This window comes from Eublepharis macularius, chromosome 8 (assembly GCF_028583425.1).
Source record: "Eublepharis macularius isolate TG4126 chromosome 8, MPM_Emac_v1.0, whole genome shotgun sequence".
NCBI lineage: Eukaryota > Metazoa > Chordata > Lepidosauria > Squamata > Eublepharidae > Eublepharis > Eublepharis macularius.
Genome location: NC_072797.1, coordinates 1,087,479 through 1,109,092, shown reverse-complemented (window position 1 = coordinate 1,109,092; position 21,614 = coordinate 1,087,479). Strand labels below are relative to the sequence as shown.

General features: G+C 53.7%; 1 protein-coding gene across 1 annotated transcript in view; it reads left to right on the top strand.

Annotated features, from left to right (window-relative positions):
• The window catches only part of UNC13B (unc-13 homolog B), a 189,573-nt gene that overhangs the window by 97,842 nt on the left and 70,117 nt on the right, over nt 1–21,614 (top strand). Inside the window, exon 11 of the mRNA XM_054986491.1 lies at nt 18,468–18,514. Coding sequence (XP_054842466.1) covers nt 18,468–18,514 — 47 coding nt within the window. The remainder of the gene's footprint in view (nt 1–18,467; nt 18,515–21,614) is intronic.

Genomic DNA, 21,614 nt, shown 5'->3' with positions numbered 1-21,614 from the left:
CTTATAGAATAATGTAACATATGTGTAATATTCTTATAAGTGCAGCTCTACAAGCAATATATATATTTAGTCCTCAGTTCTTACAGAGGTTCAGCATACATTCTTCGCAGATCTTCTTGTTTCAAGTGTCATATTCTTACAGGTTGCATTACAAATACTACATTGGCTCCTGAGCATAGAAAAAGTGCAAGGCATGTAATACTGAAAAGGCACAGAAGTAGTATATAAAAAGTATATAAAATCCCTTTTCTTCAAATCTGTATCCATCACCCTCCCCGATGCTGCTTCCGAACATGGGGATTCAGAGGTCTGCTGCCTCTGGATATGGTGGTTCCAGTTAGTGACCACGGCTAGCACCTCTGCTCCTCCACGGATCTGTGGAACCCCCATGTGGAGTAATGCCCTCCACCCAAGACCTCAGCCCAATAATTCAGCCTTTGGGACTGCACTGCACTGTGAGGCGGAATCTGCTTGCAAGTTTGTAGTAGGCAAAAAAGGAAAGGTGCGGTGTGTGTGTGTGTGTGTGTGTGTGTGAGTAATCCAGCCTCAGGCATAGAATGCCTCTGTTACAGATGCCTGGCTGAAGTAAAGGTAAGAAAAAAGGATTACCTTCTCGCACCTCTGCTAGAACGTCGCACCTAAAGCGACAGAGGCTGGGACAGCAGAAGCCTGGATTGTGTTTTCTTTCTTTTGGGGGCAGGAAGTTCAGGGCTCACCCCAGAGGGAGATCTTCTCAAAGGGAAGATCATAAATTCTCAGGGCTTGAAGAAGAAGCTCTCTTATCTCTTGGCTTCTGTTCAGGGGGGTTCAAACCATGAAGACTAAACCTTTACCAGGGGACTCCATCTTGACTTCGGACTAATGAGGGAAGTTCCAGCTCTGAGATCCAAAGTAATGACGGACTTTTAGATGCAGCAAGATTAATAATTTCTAGCCTGTCCTAATTACACATTGTTTAGGCTAAGTATAGAGTTTAGGGTTCAGAGGACTGTGTGTTTTCACCTTCTCTTTGTATCCTTGCTCAGCCCGATGCTGGGACAGACTGCGTGTATTCTTTTATTTTTGTTTATTAACATTTCTTCTATTTTGAATGCTCAGAGGTTGATTTTTGTAAACACACCGCACCTGATCAGTACCACTTACTGAAGAGTGGTAAATGGGAGGGACAGCAGGTGAGCTTTCTATCCCTAAAGCACAAAAGTGCAATGGATAATTCCTGAGTTAGCTAGTAAGAATGAAGCAGGAGATGCAGCAACTAGGTGGGATCTTTAAACAGCAACACAGATATAGAGTGCTGGATGTAGCAATCTGTCTAGTGGTATGTTCATAATTGTTGGTGACAGCAGTTACTGCCCAGAGAGAAGGTGATACCCTGGGAATGGGGGAAAGGGGCCACTTCAACAGGTAGCTGTGGGATTTTTCTGAGATCCCAGACAAGTGGGACTGGGGTTTGCAAGACCCCCTTTAAAGCCATCTGAGCTTGGAGCAGTGAATCCCACAATTTATTTACTCGTTGGGTCAAGAAGTAGTTCCTTTTGTCTGTCCTGTTTCTTCATTGAATGCCCCCAAGTTCTAGTTTTATGGGAGGAGCAGAAAAAGCACCCTCTATCTGCTTTCTTTACCCCATGGATAATGTTATAAAACTCTATCATGTCCCCCCTCAGCAGTCTTTTTTCTAACCTGTAAAGTCTTTTCCTCATAGGAAAAGAGCACCAAACCCTTAATTATCTTAGTTGCCCATTCTGGTACTTTCTGTAGCTTTATAATATCTTTTTTTGTGATGCAGCCACCAGAACTGCACAGAGTATTCCAAATGAAGCCACATCCTGGGCATTACAATGCAATGCCATTACGATACTGGCCATTTTATTTTCAGTCCCTTTCCTAATAATTCCCAGCGTGGAGGTTGTCATTCTCTCCACCGCTGCACGCTGAGTCGACGTTCTCCAGCCCCGAGAGCTTTCCCTTTCAGTCTCTGCCAGTCAGCCCGGTCAGCATGTATTTAACCTTGAGAAGGGAAGAAAGCACTCTGCAGGGGGTGGGGGGTGGGGGTGCTTTATTCACATGTCACTTGTGTAGAACGTGGGCTGGGTTAGACTGACCGAATGGAGAATTTTCCGCAGTATCCCTTGCTGGCTCTTTGTGGCTCTTTGGGTCGATTGTTGACTCCCTTGCGCCTTATTGCAGTTCACGTGGCTAGCCAACCCCATTCTCTAGGTGGTGCAGTCTGTTTGCCAAGCTAGCTCTGGCAAGGGCATGGAGGGGTGTGTGGAGGAACACTCTCCATCCAAGAATTCACCCCAGTGTTTCGATCATTGTGACTGTACTCTTGTGTGTGTGTGTGTGTGTTGAAATCCAGCAACACAGAGAGAATTGGCAAGAAAGAGGGAGCTGGGAATGAGCCATCAAGCCCAAATTTGGAGTACTGTAGAGCTGACATGTGTTAATGGTTGCAGTCTGTGGCTGAAGTAAGACAATGGTTTGCCATCTGACACCCTGCCAAAGTGTCGCACCCAGAGGGACAGAGACTGCTAAGAACCAAATGACTGGACAGTAAAACATTCCTCTTGAAGCAGAAAGGGATGAATGACCCCATGAAGGGAGGGGGGCTCTCCCCAAGGTAGAGTATAAATTCTCTGGACCCAGGAAAACTCTTTTCTGTGGTCTCTGAGCCATACACCATGCAGGGCTCAGCTTTTACCTAGGGACACTACCTTGTCCCCGTAGCGAGAGACTCAACCATGAAAACTAAGGTAATGATGACCTTTAAACTACTGCAGCGTCAAGTAAAGTTAGCCTGTCCAACTTAAACATCGTTTAGGATAAGTAACAAGTGCAGGGAAAGGCATGTTTTCACCTTTTCTTTGTACCCTTGCTCAGCCTGAATGCCTGAACAAACCATGTGTATTCTTTTTATTAGTTTCTTCTTCCTTATATTTTGAATGTTTCAAACTTGTTCTCTGGAAATGCATCCTGCCTATTTGGCCGTGCTGCCTGCGGTGTGGTAAGGGAAAGTGGCAGTGGAGAAACGCACCATCCCTGAACACAATAGGTCAAAAATCACGAAGCTGCAATAGGTGGTCCCCATGCTGGCTTGTAGGAGCATGGCAGGAGGTGCAGCAACTAGGCAGCATCTCTGGATGGCAAAGAAGGTGCAGAGGTGCGATTCCTTGTATCAGGGGGTGCTCTTAGAATCACTGGTGGCAGCAGGAGCTACCCAGTTTGTTTTTGGCACCCCTGGGTAGTAAGGGGAAGGGGAGGCAATACAGTGCAGAGGCTTGGTTTTCTGACCTCCCAGCGACCCGTCTGAAGGAACAAGGGGTGGTTTGCAAGTTCATCCCTGCACAGGAGGGATTGGTGGCTGCCCTGAAGTTCACGTAGCTTCCTTTGGCAACTCTGCCAAGCCTGATCTTGAACACATCCGTCTTGGGGGTTTGGTGTTATGTTGATGTCATGGAGCTTCAGTGTGACAGTTTTTATATTTCAGCATGTGTGTGTTTTTAAGTTACATGGTTCTTTATATAGTTACCAGCAGGGTGTTGGGCAGAAGGGGTTGGCAGGCTGTTGAATGAAGAAAGCCTACTCCCCCGTCCCTGTTTGGCACTTGGTGGTATCAATATACGTAATGCAGCAGACACGGTTTGGAGCTGCAAATGTCTCCACCCGCCCAGAATCCCCTCATTTAATTTCGGGGTGAATGGGCCAGCCCAGAAATCTGGGGCTTCACCTGGGAAGAAGCCGCTTTGACCTGGCGCGTCTCTGGCCAGGCTCCCTCTCTGGCCCGGCCCTGTGCTCTCCTCTGCTTAGCAGTGATTCTTGTTCTGGGGAGCATGAACTGCTGTTTACTCAGAGGGCTGAAATGGTCATGGTGTAATTGCTGTGCCCTGGAAAGAAACAAGATTTGGTAGGCCGCTGTGCCCACTCACCGGACAGGAGCAGCGGGCAGCACGGTCACAAGCACTCAGTAGCAGCAAGGCCCTGTAAAATCTTTTTCTTCAGAGAATGAGCAGAGAAGTCTAAAAAGGGTGTGTCATATTTTCGGGGAAATCTACCAGAACTCCCCAAGAGATGCATTTGCCCCTTGTGAACTTGCTCTGGGATGCTAAATTCCACCTTGTGGGTTTGAATGTGCGGGATGCCTGGATGCCATCTGTTCTGAATGCAGCTGAGAGCGCAACCCCTGCCGTGCACTGTGCAGACGATACTTGTCCCTGGAGAAAGACCCAAAAGCAAAGTCCAGAACCACTGCATTGGTTGTGAGAAAGGTCTGGAGGTGCAAGGAAATAATCCACTGCAGAGGCCAGCAGGACTTACAGGACAATAAAATGTAGACAAAGAGGGGAGGGCGCGTGGGACGATTTTGCAGGAGTTTGCAGATCCGTTTGCTCTCTCTCTCTCTACATGGGGGATGGGCAACTGGCGGCCTGTGGGTGGGAGCGGGCCCACAAAGCAATTTAAAATGGGGCAGAGCTACAGGGACCTGATGGAAGCAGCTATGGCTCCGTTCCTTTGATGAAGGCCATGCTACTAGATGGCTCCCCCCCCCCGCCCCCGGTTAGCTCTGGCCGAGCACAGAAGTTTTAAATAAATAAAATGATTCCATTAAAGAGGCAGGTTGTTTGCCAGCCGTGTAGGCAGCCCCCCACCCCACATCCCTGTGAAGCCTTGGCCATGCCTGGCGTGTGTGCTTACTTTTCCAGGTGGCAAAGCCACACGGGGCCAGAGGTAGGGCTGTCCCTCTTCTTCCTCTCTTCAGCATGCCCCAGAAAAGGTCCACAATCCTGCATACTCTCCCCGAGAAAGCAGGCCGTGTTCTGTTCAGGGCAGCAGCAGGAGCCGGCAGCCACGTCCAAGAGCCAAAGGGGAAGAGAGTTTCTCTTGCAGCATTTCGTCTTTGCCATGAGCTGCGCCATCCCACTGGGACACGTCTCACAGAATAGTGGAGGGCCACGGGAGGCCGGGACGTGGCCCTAGCAAGCAAGCGTCTTGTGCAGACCTGCTGAGGCTGGCCGGCCGGAGGGCTTGTGCACACGCCCAGAGCCTCCCAAAGGTGTCCCCTTAGTGTGCAGTGAACATTCCCTTGAACTTGCCCTTCCTGGACTTTGCCTCTCCTGCCTGACCCAGGGACCTTTACTAGCGGAGGGCTTCCTTCCAGCCATATGTTGGCAATGAACTTGAGACCAGTTTTGGAGTAGAAGTTAGAGGCAGCTTTATGCCCTAGGACAGCTGAGTCTCATCTGTGGCTTTTCCTGGAGAACCTGCAGGCTTATGCATGAGGGGCAGGGTGTGGTCCCGGGAGAACCTGTGCAGAACCATGGAGTAAAGGGTGGATTCTGTTGGGAGTGTGTGGCTCCTTGCTCTCTGCCCAGGTATTTTATCTTTGCTGGTGCTCCTTTGTGTGGGGCTGCACCCAGGCACGACAAGGGACTCCTTCCCAAAGAAATTGTGACATTCTGGAAGCAGGCCACGGCAGTCCCCTGTTCTCTTCAATTCACTTGATGTGGCACTGTGCGCATTTTCAAAGTACACAGAACTCATTCTGTGTCCTTTGAAAACGTTTATTTGAACCATTTCCGCCTGTGCTTCTCTGCGTGGTGCTCTTGTGGTAGCTTTCATACAAGGATAATACAATATTCCTTTGCTCGCAGAAACTGGTCCAGGGAAAATGTTTAGCTTGGCCAGTTTAACCCTCTCTCTCAGAGCCACAAGAAGGAAAGCCTCTTGATGCCTGAGAGGCCATTTCCTGTCTTCTGGCAGTAGGCAAAATGTTCTTGCTGCCCTCGAGGCTTTGCACGCAGAGAGCCGTGGGCCCTGATCAGAGACCAAACAGGATTGTGCTCGACTGGCCCTTAGGAAGCGGAGCACAACCGCTGGCTTTCTGCAAAGGAGAAACATCCTTGACTTTTAGCTAGTCTTGTGTATCCAACAGTGGCTACGACTGCTAGGAGCTCAGTGCTGAGGACATCCTGTCAGTAGTGAAGCATAAGAGTCCTCTGGCGCGGGGAAAAGGGGTTGAGGGTGAGAGGGTGTCTTCCTCGTGGAAAGGGGAAAGGCTGGCGAAGGCGGCCTGCCCCAGTGACAGCATTCAGTTAAACTGCTGTCGTTGAGCAGCCTGTAACAGAGCGTGGATTTGTTCTCCTGCACGGCTGCCGTTTTACTGTTTACAAGGCCAATAACTCTGTGTCTTTGCTTTTTTCCCCTCCGCTGACTAGAATACAAGCCTCTCTGCCTCTTCTTTTGACATCGCTCACTTCGTGGGGGAATTAAGTCCTGGCTGCGTGAGCTCAGGCTGGCCAGGCAGGGAGGAGCGCAGAACTCGCTGCTTTGGGGCATGATGCGAGGGCGCCAGCGTGGCTGCCGATTATGCATGCTAGCAGAGGGATCCAAGGCCCAGGAGATGCAATTGCTTTTCTGCTGGAGAACTCTGTTGTGAGACTCTTAGCCAGGCAGCTGCCCCAGAGGCCGCGAGGCGAGGTTCTTCCCGGGCAGAAGATGGAGAGGTGCCTCCAAGGCCCTGCCAGTGAGCTCTCCCTGAGCCAAAATCACCACCACAGGGTCTCCCCTATGGAAAGAGAAACAGACAGGTTTGGCTGTGGGGTCAAGAGGAGATCCACGAGCTCCACCTTCTCTGCCAGTCGGGAGAAGAGCCCTGGGTTCAGGGAGGCAAGCGAAAGGGAGAGGAATCCTGTGGAGCTGAATGGGGAAGGGGGTGTCCCAACGTCCGGCTCACCAGTCCGGCAGAGCCCATGTGAGCCAGGGAGGGCATCTGCTCCGGAGGAGGAGGGCACTGGCTCCCCTCCATCGGGCGGTCAAAGCAAGAACCCCCAGGGGCAAGACATCACTCTGAGCCTCCACCTGGGCTGGAGAGGGGCTGCTGATGAGGAGGAAGGGCTCTGTCGTCCCCCAAGCAAGCCTCCCGCACCCAGTCCCTGCAGCCCCGGGCCCAGAGACCGCTCGGCGGACGTGATTGAGTACATTGTGAAAGAGCTGCAGGGGATCAGCCGCATCCAGACGGAGATTGCTGAGCTCCAGCAGCACCTCACCTTGATCAAGGGCTCCGTTGACGAAGTCTCCAGCTGTGTTGACACCGTACTGAGCGAGATCGAGGGCCTGCAGAACAACTCTGGGCCCCCCGGCAAAGCCTCCCCAGGGCCAAAGGCCGGAGCACCCAGCAAAGAGCCAGTCTTGTATTTTTATGGCATCCCAGAGCAAGAGGGGGAGGACACCAAGGACTCGGTCTACAGCTTCCTGTCCAAGTACCGCTGCTTCAATGGCCTTTGGTGTGGCAGCTACATCAGGGATGCCTCCAGAGCTGGCAGGGCAGCAAGGAAGCCATTCAGCCCGCGGCCTGTGGTTGTAAAACTCACGAGTTCCGAACAGAGAGACTTTATTCTCCAGAAATCGATTCTCTTGCAAAGTGCGGGAGTCACTGTGGTTGCCGGTGATGAGCAAGGCCCCCCGAATGGCCAGTGGGGTCTTGGAGTATCTTCTAACCGGAACTTTCAGGGAGGAGCCGTTAGAACGGAGGGGGATGGTCAGCTCCAAATGGACTCTTGCCAGGTTCCGGACGAGAGTGCGAGCCAAGCCGTTCAGTGCAAGGGGTCCAGTTTTAGTTTTCAGCCCGCCTCCGCCCTAGTTAAGAAGAGCAACTTGATTGCTGAACTTGAAAAAATGGGGAGGGCTGTGCAAATAATCAGTAGCAGTGAGCCGACGTTGCACCCCAGCAGGTCTCCCCCTTGTGTCCTTGATGTCTCTCCCAAGCTGAAAGAAGATCCTTGGCCTAAAAACCATGACGGGAATTCTTGGCCGTCTGCAGAGTGCTTGGAACTTGTGGGCCAGGCGCCTGCCTCGTGCCAGGCAGGTGGGCTTGGCTCAGAGGCTGAGAATGCCACAAAAGATGGCTCCTCCCCTCCAGAAGAAGACAGAGCTGGAGGACAGACTCCAGGGGGAAGTGAGACTGACTGCGATGTCACCACCCTGGAATACCTCAGTCCTGAGCAAGTCGGCTTCTTGGAGGAGGCGCCGGTGGCTGTGATAACTCCAGGCTATGATGGCGCTGTGCATAAATTGGTTGGTAGCAGTGAGGCTCTCAAAGACATGGTCCAAATAGAGCTGAACGAACAAGACCCGGCCGAGCAGGTCTTCAGGGATGTCTTAGAAAATTCCCAGTACTTCCTTGAACATTCTCGGGATAGCGTTGACCTTGTAGACATGAGGTTCTACACCAGCAAGCTGGGCAAAGCGCTGAATCACTTCAGGTCTGCGCTGCAGGTGGTGTTCCACAAACTGGAGGCTGGTGAGCCTGATGCCCTCCTTGAAGGGGACAAGAGCATCCTTGCGGGCACTGAACCGGCCCCTGCGCTCTGCGGCTCAGGCATACATGGCAGCCTGGAGAGCGTTGCGGAGAGCCCCCTCAGCCCGTCTTCAGAGAGCCAGGCTAACCTTGCTGCGAGCAGCGAGAGTGCAGCATCTGTGCCGAGGGCTCTTCCCGCTGCCCCGTCGCCCCTTGAGGAGGCTCCGGACTCCGATCAAGTGGCCGTTCTGGATTCCGAGAGTGCCACTGGGCCACCCCTTTCATCCGAGGAAGCCCAAGAAGCCCCCAGTCCTGTCCCTCAGCAGCCAAGTGGGTGCCGGCCAATGAGCCTGGAGAAGGTGTGTGCAGAAACCATCTACCTGAACAGGTGCATCAACAACTTCAAGAACGTCCTGAGGGAAAAGCGGCACCTGCGCCGGAAGCTCTTAAAGGACCTGGCCCAGGAGGCCAGCTGGACTTCCTCGGCCGAGGAGCTGCATTCAGGTACTCAGCAGGGCTAGAGGAGGTTTCGGGGCGAGAGGCTGGTCAGTTCCGGCCAGGCAGGTGAGTGGAGGCAGAACGGCCGGTTAGCAGCGGGGCCCTGGAGCCCGGCAGGGGGAGCAGCTACTGAGGCAGGGCGGGTGCCGCAGCCGCTGCAGCCCAGACACTGCAGCCCTGGAGTTGTTGCCCAGCTCTGCTTCAGGGGAGCATCCCAGCTGCTCCAAGGAAGCCGGCGCCACTGTCTTGACCTGCTTGTTTTCTGGATCTCATGGAAGTGTGGTGGGAAAAGGCTTGCCGTATGGTTGGCAGGCTTAGAGGCCCTTCCCGTGAGGAGCCCCCAGGGGGGGCAGGCAGGCAGCTGCTGAGGAGGGAGGGAGGCACCAGAGGGTGATGCGGCTGTGTGCCAGTTCCAGAGGAGGAGGATTTGGCCCCGCTCCCGGAGGGCTTCCTGGGCCTCCATGCAGCCGTTTAGTGCAGGGAGGAGAGTCTTATTTCCCCCCTGCCACCCTATGTGGGATGAGAAAGTCTGGGGAGAGAAGAGAATGGGTGCTTCTCAGCGCACAGACCCATCCCGTTCAGGCCGCCGGGGCCTCTGCCACCACAGCTGCGGAAGAGTCCGTGGGCAGAGGAGCCAGCGCCCTTCCCACTGGCTCTGATGAACCAGGCGCCCTTCTCTGTGGCTGCCAGAGCTCCCAAATGCTTTTAGCATCCTCAGCCCCAATTCTTCCTTCCTTTGGCCATAAGCCTGAGCAGGTGGGCCTCCCTTCCTATCGTGTCCCTCAGTGGCTCCCAGTATTGTGTGGCTCCTAAAAGGTGAAGCGCCTACACAGTCCGCGGTGGACAGTCTTTGTTCTTGTTCTGTGCCTGATTTCAGTGCTCTGCTGGTGAACGGGGGCCCATCCAGGTTGCTCTTTAAAGGGGAGAGGTGTGAAGCCACCCACAGCGTGGCCCTGCCCCTTGCTCGGGTCAGGGCCACAGACGGACTGACCCCAGAGCTCTCTGTCATCTTCCTCATCAACTGGCCCGTTAGGGTGGAGTCCAGTGGGGTGACATCACTTCCCAAATGCTAAAAGATCCACTTGTAATGATACAGCCCAATAAATATGAAAACAGTCCATCAGGAAGGGAAAACTCATGCACGGATTAAAAACACAGCCAGATCAGCCCAAGCCCTTTATTTTGTTTATTTATTTGCATTATTTATAGTCTGCTTTTCTCACTGAGAGTTTGGGCAGATTCCGCAGTGTCAGTCGATACAGTCTATGGCTGGGACATTTAGTGGACAAGGCCGATGGGGTAAGGATTGCAGGAATTTGAAAGCCAGCAGAAATCGGATAGAGGTGAAGCAATACTGAAAGAAACCGTAAGCAACTGAACAGAAGTTAAATGGTGCAGGAATTACCTGGCGGGTGCCCACTTGCAGCAACAAACAGGACACGATGCCGTTATCAAAGCTGCTCTCTGAAGCATTTCCCTTTTGCACAGATCTATGGCGTGAGGAAAAAATACCCTCCAGAATAATTTGGTTTGCACAGTTAGGGGAAAGTGAGGAGAGTGGACGCTGTCCTAACCTCTTCAGGCAGGTTTCCCTATAGGGTGGGGCCACCACAGAGAAGGCATGTGTGTGGGCAGCTGTTGATTTTGCCCATGTGCAAAGTGGCACCTCCTGTTCAGATGAGTGAAGCTGCCCTGGGAGAATATGAGAGAGGCAGTCCCATAGATATGAAGGACCGAGGCCATGAAGGGCTTTGTATGCGATGGCCGATACCTTGAATTGAGCCCAGTAACTGAGGGGAAGCCAGTGGAGTGACTGCAGAATGGGAGGCATATGCCTGCTCTGCCTGATTCCTGATATTAATCAAGCTGTGGCATTCTGCACAAAAGCCCTCTGAAATAAAACTCTCTCTCCCACCTTCCGCAGTGAGGCACATGAAGGGGCCCTCCACATCTGCTCTGTTAAGCCATTCCAGAGGCCTGTGACCCAGCTGTTGCCCAGCGGACATTCCTGGGAGAGAGCACCTCTGGAGGAAGGCTGCCTGAAGGATGTTTAGGGCCCTGATCCATAGGAACAGCTTGCTGGCTTGTGGGTGCTTGAGATGTCCTTTGAATGAGTCCTACAGGGTGTGCGTGTGTGCACATCTGCTATACGAGTGCATCAGCTTTGAATAGTGGAGTTGTGCTGCAAGGGCCAGCAGTGGGCAGGGGAGGGAAGAAGCGAAGGTGGCCTCCCGCTGGGTCTGGGAAGCGGTCTCGGTCTCTCTGCTTCCATTACAGGTGGCCTCTAGAGGCTCCAGCTGCGTCTCGCCGCTCAGGATGCCTTGACGGGAGATGCTTGCCTTGGCTTGAGAGCAGCCATGGGACTTCTGAGACCTCACCGAAAACGCTGCTTTGGAAGCAGCCCTGTCTGATTGAGGAGAGGGAAGTTATTGGGTTTTTAAAAATCGCATCTCAGTGCTTTGCCCCCTTGCTTGTTCCCTGAGTCACTGAGGAGTCCAGCTTCAGAGGTCGCTATCCTTCCGGCTCTCACTCCCCTGTGGTGTGCCACAGGGGAAAGTGGTCCCTCGAGTGAACCTTCTTCAGGGGTCCACAGAGTCCCTTGTCACTTTGGAAGGGAGGCTGTGGCTCAGGGCCAGATCCCCGGCTTTGCTTGCAGAAGGGCCCAGCTTCAACCGCAGGCCTCTCCGGCAGCTAGAGGGCTGTCCGGTCGCAGGGACCGGGGAAGGGAAGCCTCCTGTGCTGGCCCAAGCCTCTGGAAGGCTGTTTCTCTGCCAGCTCAGGGGACCCGCCAGAGGCTGACTTGGGCTAAGGCCGCTTCCCGAGCGGAGGGTTGTTGCTTCTTTGGGCCCTGATGTGGCTCAGACAGAGGTGGCTCCCTTTAGTGTGCGTGAGTGTGTGGCTGCTCCTTGGAAAGGGTGGTATTTTTGCATGGGATGGGGCGTGCTCCATGCTGCCCCATATCAAGGCGTTGTAACTTGTGAACCAGCCCCTAGGCCTCGTTCCAGGGGGGAGAGCCGAGATATGGAGAAGGAAGCCCCTTCTTATCCTGGCTGTGCTTGGAGTCTCTTTTGCTTAGATGGCTTAGCTGAAGTGTTTGGTTGTGGTAAACTTGGCACACTCGCTTTTGAAGCACGGCCAGATGTTCAACCTGGTAGACTTTTGCTTGGCCGGTGACTTCATGGGTGACCTGGAGGGGATGGCTGCCTGTGTTTCTGCAGCACGCTTTCAGTCAAGGGAGATGCGCATGTGCACACTTGCAGGAAATGCGTGGCGGTGGTGCCTGGCCGAGACTGCTGGCCTTTGGCAAGCCACAGCCTCACTTCCTCGGTTCTGTAGTGCTGGGACAGGTTTTGAGGCACGGCCTGACCCCAAGGACTGCTGCCTGGGAGCATCTGTTGACGTTGATGTTGGCCACTTTGAATCCCCAGTGGGGAGAAAGGGGGAAGAGGTAAATGCATAAACGTCTGCAGTGATAAGGAATCAAATGTGTGGCGGGTTTGAGGGCAGCAGCAGAAGCCCAAGATGGTCAGGGGCGGCAGCAGTGGACTGAGCACGGTTCTGCCGGGGCACGGATCCTACCTTCCTTGCTGTAAACTCTGGTAGGTAGAGAAGCCCCCCCCCCCCGCCTTCTGCGGCTAGGAAATCACACCATGTGTTTAACTTGATCCCAGCCATTATACAAATTACCGTGCCATGGTTCACTGCAAAGAAGTCAGACTGGCTGATTTGTTTTGAAGCAGACTCATTTAATCACAGTAGTGCCTCAACCCTCATATAGTAAACCTCACTCGGAACCACGGACTGGTCGACAGGGCAGGTTCTGATGGCCAAGAGCAGCTCAGCTCTTTTGGTTTCAGGCAACAGCTTTTTCTTAAATGCCAGTGCCCTGCAGTCGATGATTGACAGCGTAGCCTCCGCAGGCACCTGTAAGGAGGAGCGGCTTGTCTCTCCGCACCCCCCCCCCCCCGCCCAGGTTCTTGCGTTTTCGTGATTGCAACTGACTATGGATTAGAAGGAGACGGGAAATAGTTGCTAAGAACTGGCCGGCGTTTGATGCTGTACTCTTGGTGGAGCCTCTCGTACCTTTTAGGGAGAGATTTAATTTCTGCACCGGTGGTAATTTGATGTTATCCACATGGAGGCTTCTGTCCTTGTGTGCATCTTTTAATTCAGGTGTGGAAGGTTTAGATTAGGAAAGGTGGGCAATACGTGGTTGGCTGTGGCTGCTCTGCCGCTTTCCTTTGCCTCACGGGCCTCCTCCTGCCCTGGAGCGCCTCCGGCCCCCGGCTTTTCTCCACGAGCTTCTCCAGCTTCAGACAGAGACCAGCCGAGGTGGCAAGAGCAGCATCCTTCGGCCAGCTCTGGGCCTGGATGCTCGACTTGGCCACGGCTCCAGCCCCGGAATCCTTTTGAAATAGGGCCAGGATTCCTTCCCGAGCTGAATCATGAGCTTTTTTATGTCAAAGGCTGCCCGTACGTCCCTCTGCCTTTAGAGACCCAAGTGCTGTGTTGGGAGCTCAGGTCTGCAATAAGCAGCATGGCTTAAAATGGCTTGTGCGGCTGTTAAGGGGCAGCTGCCTTGGAACAGAGGAGAGCTTCCCTGGGTCCTCTGGGGCAGGAGGAGAGGGAGGGGCTGAGCTCCAGGCGGCCTGGTGCTGAACTGAGGAGTGGGGCTGCTTGGCTGCCTTGGAGGGGGTGGGGAGATAGGAAGAGACGCCCAGAGAGGCCCCACCAAGAGCCTGGGAGGGGGAACCTCAGCCCAGCTGCTGGCCCAGCTTTTTGCCTTGCAGGGCTGAAGTTTATTTAGATTTGCACAATAAGTCGCTGTGCTGGTCAAAGAGGTGAGAGGTTTGCAAAAGCTTCGTATCTTTTCTATACGAGTTACCGTGGATGGCTTTGCTGGGGTGGGGAGGAAGACATTGCGAGGGTGTTTCCTCTGCCTGGTGGTGCGGAGATAGTCAGCCACCTTGATTCCCTGGACATGTCCTCTCTCCAGGGTTGTGTGTTTGCAGCACTGGGGCTAAGGGCCAAGCCACAAGTGACGAATGATATTAGGCCTGGCAAGTGAACAGACTCATGTGTATCCCTCCGTGTCCACTTGCCATTCACTTGCGCTCCACTTGATCAAGTAGAGCACAAGTGAATGGCAAGTGAACAGGGAGGGACGCATGTGAGTCTGTTCACTTGCCAGGCAAGTGTTGTTCGTCTCTTGTGGCTTGGCTCTAAGAAACCATCCGGGTCAGCTTGTCCTGGGACCCACTTTTGCGTCTCTTCAGACTCTCTGGAGCATTTGGCTGGGGATGAGCTCTGGCTGAGACTGAGACTGTAGGAGAGAGATTTAGAAAATTCTCTTAATACCTTAATTTTGAGGCCAAGGAAAACTCTTGTCAAGTTTCTTCACTGAAAATCTCCCTTTAGTCATCATGTTGCCTTCTGTCTTGCACGGTGGGAGAACGGGGTGTTCTTTTTGGTTATAAAAGGAGAAAAGGAGACAGGTGCTGTTGTCTCTCTGTGGGCCCCCCCTTCAGAAAGCCTGGCACTCCCTGGTGCCCCCCCCGGCCAGGGTCACCAGGATGCATCCTACCCTGTTAGGGCCCCGCCTGGAGGCCAGCGGAGTGTGCGCTGTGTTTCTGCACTCTCTCTCAGAGGGTTTCTTGTCCTGGGGTGCCCGTATTGCGCTCTAAACTCCGCTGTGTGCTGTTTCATGCTGAGAAAAGAAATGGGAGTTCTTATGTTCAATGAAGGCAGAACCAGAGTCTGTTTCTGAAACAACATCCACGCCGTGACTGTGCTTGCCACCTCTGGGCAAAAGGTGTAGGCTGTAGTATCCAGATAAGGAGGCCTCCGGGGAGCTTCGGGGAGCCTTTGGACTTCTCGGCAGAGCTTTGCTCCTTCTTTCCAGACCTGGCCTGTGCCTGAAATCTCCTGCTCTAATGTTGTTCCTCTCCTCCCTCTTTTTTGTGTTTTTCTCCTTTGCAGAAGGAAGTAGAGGAGAACTTCAGGTTATCTACTCTCCATTCTAACCAGTGTGTCTCCTCCTTGGACTCTCCAGTCTGTTGTCTCTTTTTTGCATGCCCTGTGGAAGTGTCACCTGGCTGCTTTGGCTGAGGCTTGGAAAGCTCCCCTCCCTCCCTCCCCCGAGCCCAGCATGTGTCCGTCTGGGGAGGAATTGCTGGTCTTGTATATGAACTAAGAGGAGTCTGTTCAGTGCAGGTGGCTTTTAGAAAGGAGTGATGGAGGCTTAGCTCCGGAGAGCTCACGAGAGCTCTTCCAGGAGAGGCACCCTGTGCCGCTACACCCTGGAAGGGAGCCCAGCCTGCCAGACGGGCTGCTGCTGCTGCTGCTGCTGCTGCTTCTCCTCCTCCAGTCGCCCTTCTGGACAAAAAGCCTCTTGGGCAGCTGCGCCCTTCCTTCCTTTGCTGGAAGGGTCCCTTCTTCCTTGCAGCAGGGCCTGGAGAGAGGCCCTGGTTTGAAGACTGGTGAACCTGGTATTGGAGGAGCCATGGCTTCTTGGGGAGTGGAAGGGCTGCAGATTTCTTTTGCCCACCATAAATTTTTCTAAAACCTAGTAAATCTGGCACCAGAGGGGTGACCTTCAGAAGCTAAAGTGCAAGGCTGTAAAGGCAAGTTTTTAAAAAATAGTTTGCTACACATTCCTTAGCAATAAAGTGCTTTTACTGTTTGGTGTCGTTTCCTTTAATTGCTTCAGTGTGCTGGTGGCAAAGAGGTCAGTCGGGGCACGGAGCTGAATGCAGCCCCATGTCATGAGTGCCTCGAAGTGTCAGCAGCAGGTCCCCGAGGGTGCTTCCGGGGCAGCTGCGGGGGGCTGCAGTCAGCACACGCTCTGCCGTTGCCCTGGGCCAGGCTGTGTGCTCTGATGGGAGAGGGCGTGGCTGTCAGCCACAGCACCTTTCCTCGGGAAAGAAAACCACGCCACGTGTGTGTGCACCAGATAGAACGCAAGCATCTGGCCAAGGAACACGTGTGCCTCCCACCAAATGCCAAAACAAGGAATGTGCCAAACCTTCGTATCAGGGATGCTTGCTTCTGGCTGAGTGTGTTTTTTTGAAAGCGTGCGTTCAGCCTCTCAAACACAAATCTTATTTCCCTAAAATTTGAAAGAGCTGATAATTTTCAGCCGCTTGGACAAAGATAAGGGCTTGATTGGAACTGAGCCACAACCAAAGAACTGATGTCCATAACTCACTCCTGGAAACAGTAGCCTCTGGCCATGTGCAGAGTAATTGCAACCACTGAATTATGGTTAGGGAGAACATATTTCTGGTTGTGGGAAGGGGAAGAGAAAACTAGCAGGACACAGAAAAGCTTCAGCCCCCCCCCCCCATTTCATTTAGAAGGTCGCTAATGTCATTTTCCCAAATGGCCCAGCCAGCTGCAAAATTAGTATCACAGTTAATTTATGCTAATTTCTTATACTTTAATTTTGTGGTAACTTTGTGAACATTACACTGTCTGTGAATTGTCTGTTAACTTTACATGATCCTTGTAAATTATTTAAATATGGTCATGATGTAAGAGAGAGCTTTATTTTGCATTATAACACTGTTGATGGACTTCGGTGTTGAAGCACATTTGTGGTTTCCTGATCAGGGGTGTTTTATAATACCTCTGAGATATATTCAGTTGAAAGGATATTTATTTTGTTTAGATTTTTGTGGTGCATTTGTTTCAAACCACGTAGAATTCAGACAAATATGCAAAGTGATTTTAATTTATTTTCCATTGGATGACGCCCACGCGGCAGCCCGAAAGAGCAGAGCCGCTTGTGAGGGAAAGGCTTTGGGCCAGCGAAGCAGCGGGGGGGGGGGGAGCCCTGGGTGGCATTAGATGCCCCCCCCCAGGAGATGAGGGCAGCTGGAACATCTATGAGGCTCGGGGTCGCATGAGAGTTTTCTTGGCACTTCTCCCCACCACATCCATTTCCAGGGGCTGGTGCTTCCTTCTTTTTTTTATCTATAAGTTTTTATTTTGAAAAGTATGGGAGGTAGAGAAAAGAGAAAAAGGGATTGCATAACACAGTTATGTGGATCAGAATAGTTATATACAACAAAATATTTGAAACAAAAAAATGTTTCTTCCTAACATCCGCTTCATTAAATTCTTTAAGGTACTGTCTGAACACACGAGGAACTTGCTTGTGTTAGAATACATTTCTGTTCAGTCTTTTAGGTGCTTCCTTCTGGCTGCCCCTGCCTCTGGGTGCCCGTGGCTCAGGGTTAGGGTTAGGGTCAGACTGGCCTGTGCTGTAGGACTGGCCAGCGGGGCCACCCTTCCTCTCCGCCTCGGCTCTGCTCTGTTCCAGCCCCCGAGCTGTGCTTGCTGAGCCACGTGGCCCTTGATTGAGCTGCTCATCCCGCCTGGCTCACAGCGCTTCTTCCTGCCTGGCTCTGCCCCGAAAAGCTTCCTCTCTGCGGCCCCTGCCTTCTGCAGCCCTTGCTTCCCGCGCCTCAGTCCTATGCTCTTCTGCATTTTCCTTGATCCTGTGGCCGTGTCGCCCTCACAAGATGCCCCTGTGCTTTTACGCATTGCCAGTGTTGGCGGAGTGCCTGGGCAGCAACCAGGGCACTGAACTGACCAAGAGTAACAAAAGCTTTATTAATAAAGCTAACAAACTGGATAAGACAGAGAAGAAAATAATCTAGCTGCCTTGCTAGTTGAAAGAGTTCTCTAGAGTTATGAGAGTAGCATTCTGCTGACAGACAAGGGGGAAATGCTCTTTTGAGTAAGAGGGTACTCTCCTACAGTCCTGCCCAACTAGAGCTTGCTGCCCCTGCGGGATCTTATTCTCTTCCTCTTTGTACACAAGGCATTGCTGTACTCCAACAGCCAAGGCAGCGCATCCTGACGCTTGCTATGCCCCTTGGCCTGGTCGTGCCAAGACTGCCCTTGCTTCCATTGCGGTGGCACGCCTGTTCAAACATATTTCCCCTTTGGGGACCTCAAGTCCCCTCCCAGAGACACCACAAACTGCCTCATAATCTAGGAAGACTGATGAGGGTTTCTCTCCCTGTAGCGTCCAGGCGCTGCCTTTTTGTCCTCTCCTGAATGACGAAGGTGAACAGGGGTTGCCTCAGAGGGAGGTTTCCTGCCGCGATCTAGCTCCTGGGGAACGTGTGCCCCTTTCTCAGAAGCGCCCCCGCCCGGGAGCCGAGGCTGGAGCTGTCCCGAGATGGCTCCTCTTCCCTTGGTTGGTGCACCTTCACAGGCCGCAGGAGCGCTGAGCCTGGACATGGGCACTGTCGCTCAGGTGGACTTCACCCTTTGGCGCCTCTTGGCTTTGCTGTCCTGCTGGACTCTTTAGCTGACAACCACTTGTTTGGGTTGTTTGGCGCACATGGTATTGGGAGTCTTCTTGGGAATGCCCAGGACTTGGGCAGCTTCTTGCCAGTCGATGTTTGGAAAGCAAGGGGTGTTTTTTGAAGAGAGGTGCACTGAACAGGCTCTTTGGGTCTTCCTCATGTATGCGTGTGAGGGTGCACACGTGTGCGCGCACTGCCGTGTGTCCTGCTGCTGATGGCGGTGTGCCCGCCTGCATTTCCCTGCATGAGCCACCCTCCTTTTTCACGCCTCTTCCTCTGTGCTGAACTGACAGCTGGTCTTGCCTTGGTCCTGGATGCTAATTTCAGTTTCTCTTGTCTTCCTTTGCCTGTTTCAGGGACAGGATGATGGCAGTCTGTCACCGTCACCGTGGCTTAAAGCAGGGTAAGTGTTCGCTTGCTTTCCCTCTCGGGCGGGGTGAAACTTGGCAAAAAGCTGAAAGCTGCCACGGCCCCTGGAAGATCAGCCACAAGGAGCCCAAGCCATGGAGCGCGCTGGTGTGTGCAGCTGACAGCCCAGCCTGGAAGCCTCCTGGCCTCCACAGGAGGGAGGATTGGTGCTCCCACCCACTCTGTCTGCTTGAAATGGGCGCAGCAGTGAGCCCTGTGCCTCCTCCCGAGCGTGAGCATGGCAGAGCCGTGGCAGGGTGGCAGCCTCTCCCGACTCCGGGGGGCTCTCTCAGCCTGTGCCAGTGTCTCTGCTTCACCTTCACCTGCCCTGACTGGCATCTCTTCTGCCCTCGATTCCCACTCTTGCTCTCAGACGAAGCCCTCCTGCCTGTAGCCAGTCCCTGCGGTGTTTGTGCTGGACGACCAGTTGTCTTCTGCCGCATCCTGTGGCCTCAACAAAATGCCTTGAAGCTTCCCAGTCCTCATACAGCTGCTCTTGCCAGGAAGAGGGACTCTGCTTCCACGGGTGGCGCAGAACCAGTTTCTGGCCACGCTGGAGGCTTCAGGGGCGGGAGTGGTCTTTCGCTTGCCCTCTCCACCCCTCTTGTTTTGGCAGCTGGCCCTTCTCAGCACCAGTGAGAAAAAGCCCCTTTTATAAGGAGCTCTTTCCAGCACACAATTAAGTGAATTGGGAGAGATCCTGTCGGGAAAGAAGGAGCAGCACTGAGCTACTTCCGCCGTAAGGAGCCCAAGCCGTGGAGCGCGCTGGTGTGTGCAGCTGACAGCCCAGCCTGGAAGCCTCCTGGCCTCTCCCCCCTTCCTGCATGGATGCTGGTTTGTGTGGCAAATGCAGGTGCCTGCTGGGAAATGCGGCTGATGAGGGCTGCTGCTCCCTCTGTAGTGGGGCTGCCCGTGTGTGTCACGGGGCTCCTGCTTCGAGGCACGGCCCTGGTTTAGCTTGGAGCCGCAAGCATTCCTGCCAGGTGCCTGTCCCCATGGGCTGTGGAGAGTCCAGCCTGTATTATCAGCCCAGGGTGGGGGGGTGGGGTGTTCTGGGTCTGGCACGGGCTCTTTCGTTGCCCAGCGAGAGAAGCCAGTGCCTCTCTGGCACCAGGTACCATGCCAGCCACAGCGCAGGGAGCTGGCAAGTCCTGAGGGTGTGTGAAGTCAGCCTGGATCTGGAGGGAGCAGCGGCTGCTCTGGTTGGCTTCCCATGAGAAGCTGAAGGCTTGCCAGACGAAGAACGGGAAGGCACCATTTTCCATGCTGTTTGATTTTAAATGTGTTCATATATTTGATTAGAGCCATATGGCTTTGATCTGTAACATTTGAATTCTGCTGTCTTCCGGTTGCTTGTGTGCAGTTGCAGCCGGGCTGCTGGGGGTGTGGGGAGCTGTCTTGGAACGGCTGCCGGAGCCTCTGGTGCTCTGCATATCAATCAGACTTCCAAAACAATGAATTAGGCAAAACTAATCAAACAGGAAATTAAGCGGGAGGCGGCTGTTCATGTTGACAGCTCTCCGTGGCTTGTGATGGGCTTGAGTGCCAGTGGTCTGGGTGCCTCTGGGATGTGGAGAGATCACGCATCCGTATCAGTGCTTCTCTTTCAAAACCTCCGGCAGCAAACGGCCTTGAACTTTGTCATGGCCGCCCCTCCCCCCCAGCATCCAGCAGAGGTGGGGTCTTTCTTTCCCAGGGTTGGGCAACTGGCAGTAGCAGCCAGGCATGGGAGGGCGGAGGGGGGAAGGAAGCCTGTGGCAGGAGACGTCAAAGGGAGACGAGCTGGCAGTTGCAGGAGGGGAGCGCTGATTGAGGCAGCTGGTGGGATGGATCCAGGGGCTGGAGGGCGTGTGTGGCAAAGGGTGTGTACCTTCCCTCCTCTCACCCCGAGCTGGGCAGAAGCTTTCTGGGCCCCGTTTCTGGTATTCCTCTGCACAGCTCTGGGAGTGATGATAATGAGCCATGCGGCCCTTGCACGCAAGCCAGTTATCCCATCTGTTCATCTGCTGCTCATGTTTAACCAAACATCTGTGCGCGTCAATATGACAAGGTACCATTAAAGCAGACCGGCAGTCTCCTGAGGGCAGTCCGCTTCCGACGTGGTGCAAATGACATGGTCTCCGGGGTGGCTCAGTGTGACGTATATGAAACCTCCGACAACAATATTGAGCGTTTCAGTGACAGCTTCCCTCCACGGTATTGCTCCCCCACGGCAGCACTAGAGGGAGGTTGCAGAGATTTATTCCAGTGCAGAGCAACAGCTCCCCAGCATTTCGACTCATGTGGTTGCTGGCCTGTCTCAGAGAGAGGGCCTCCAAAGGCGGAAGGTTCTGCTGTGCCCTGAGAAGCCTCTCCCTTCCTCCTAGAGAGGAGGGGGAGCACAGAACCACGTTCCATTTCGCTCTGTGGTCTGTCATGTGCTGGGGCGGGGGGGGGGGGTTGAGGCTTTCCCCGGTAGCGGAGCCTGGCTGCTGTTTGGCCTGAGATAGGAGCGTGCTGGCATCTGCCTCGAAGCCTGGTTCACCTCAGAAGGGACTTCCACTGGCCCCTCTGCCATCGTTCAGCCCCTGGGGGCCCTCGTGCCACCCTCCCTGGTCAGTAGGAGGGCTCCAGGCATGCTTGTTAGCTTGAGCACCTGAAGCTGCCTTCTCCAGAGTCACAGCGTTGCCCATCAGGGTCAGTCTTGGCTTCTCAGGCTGGCAGGGGCTCTCCCGGATCTCAGGTGCGGGAGGTCTTTCCCATCACCTGCGGCCTGGTCCTTTTAACCGGAGGTGCCGGGGATTGAACCTGGAACCTTCTGCATGCCAAGCAGACGCTCTCCCTCTGAGCCACGGCCCCTCCTTTTGTCTGCTTTCACGCCACATGGAGCCCTGGAGCCTTCTCTCCATCCTTTAGCCCCGTAGCACATCTGTCCCCCTCTCCTCAGGTGGAAAGGCTTCTGGGACACAGCGGGGCTGGCCTCTCTTCCAGTTTGTGGTCTGTTCCCCCAAAGCATCTCTCAGGTCTTCCCAGTTGGAGCCTCTCCATTCTAAAGCCGTATTCACACATGCTAATGTGGGGGACAGCTGAGTTGTGATGGGATTTGAACCAGGGAC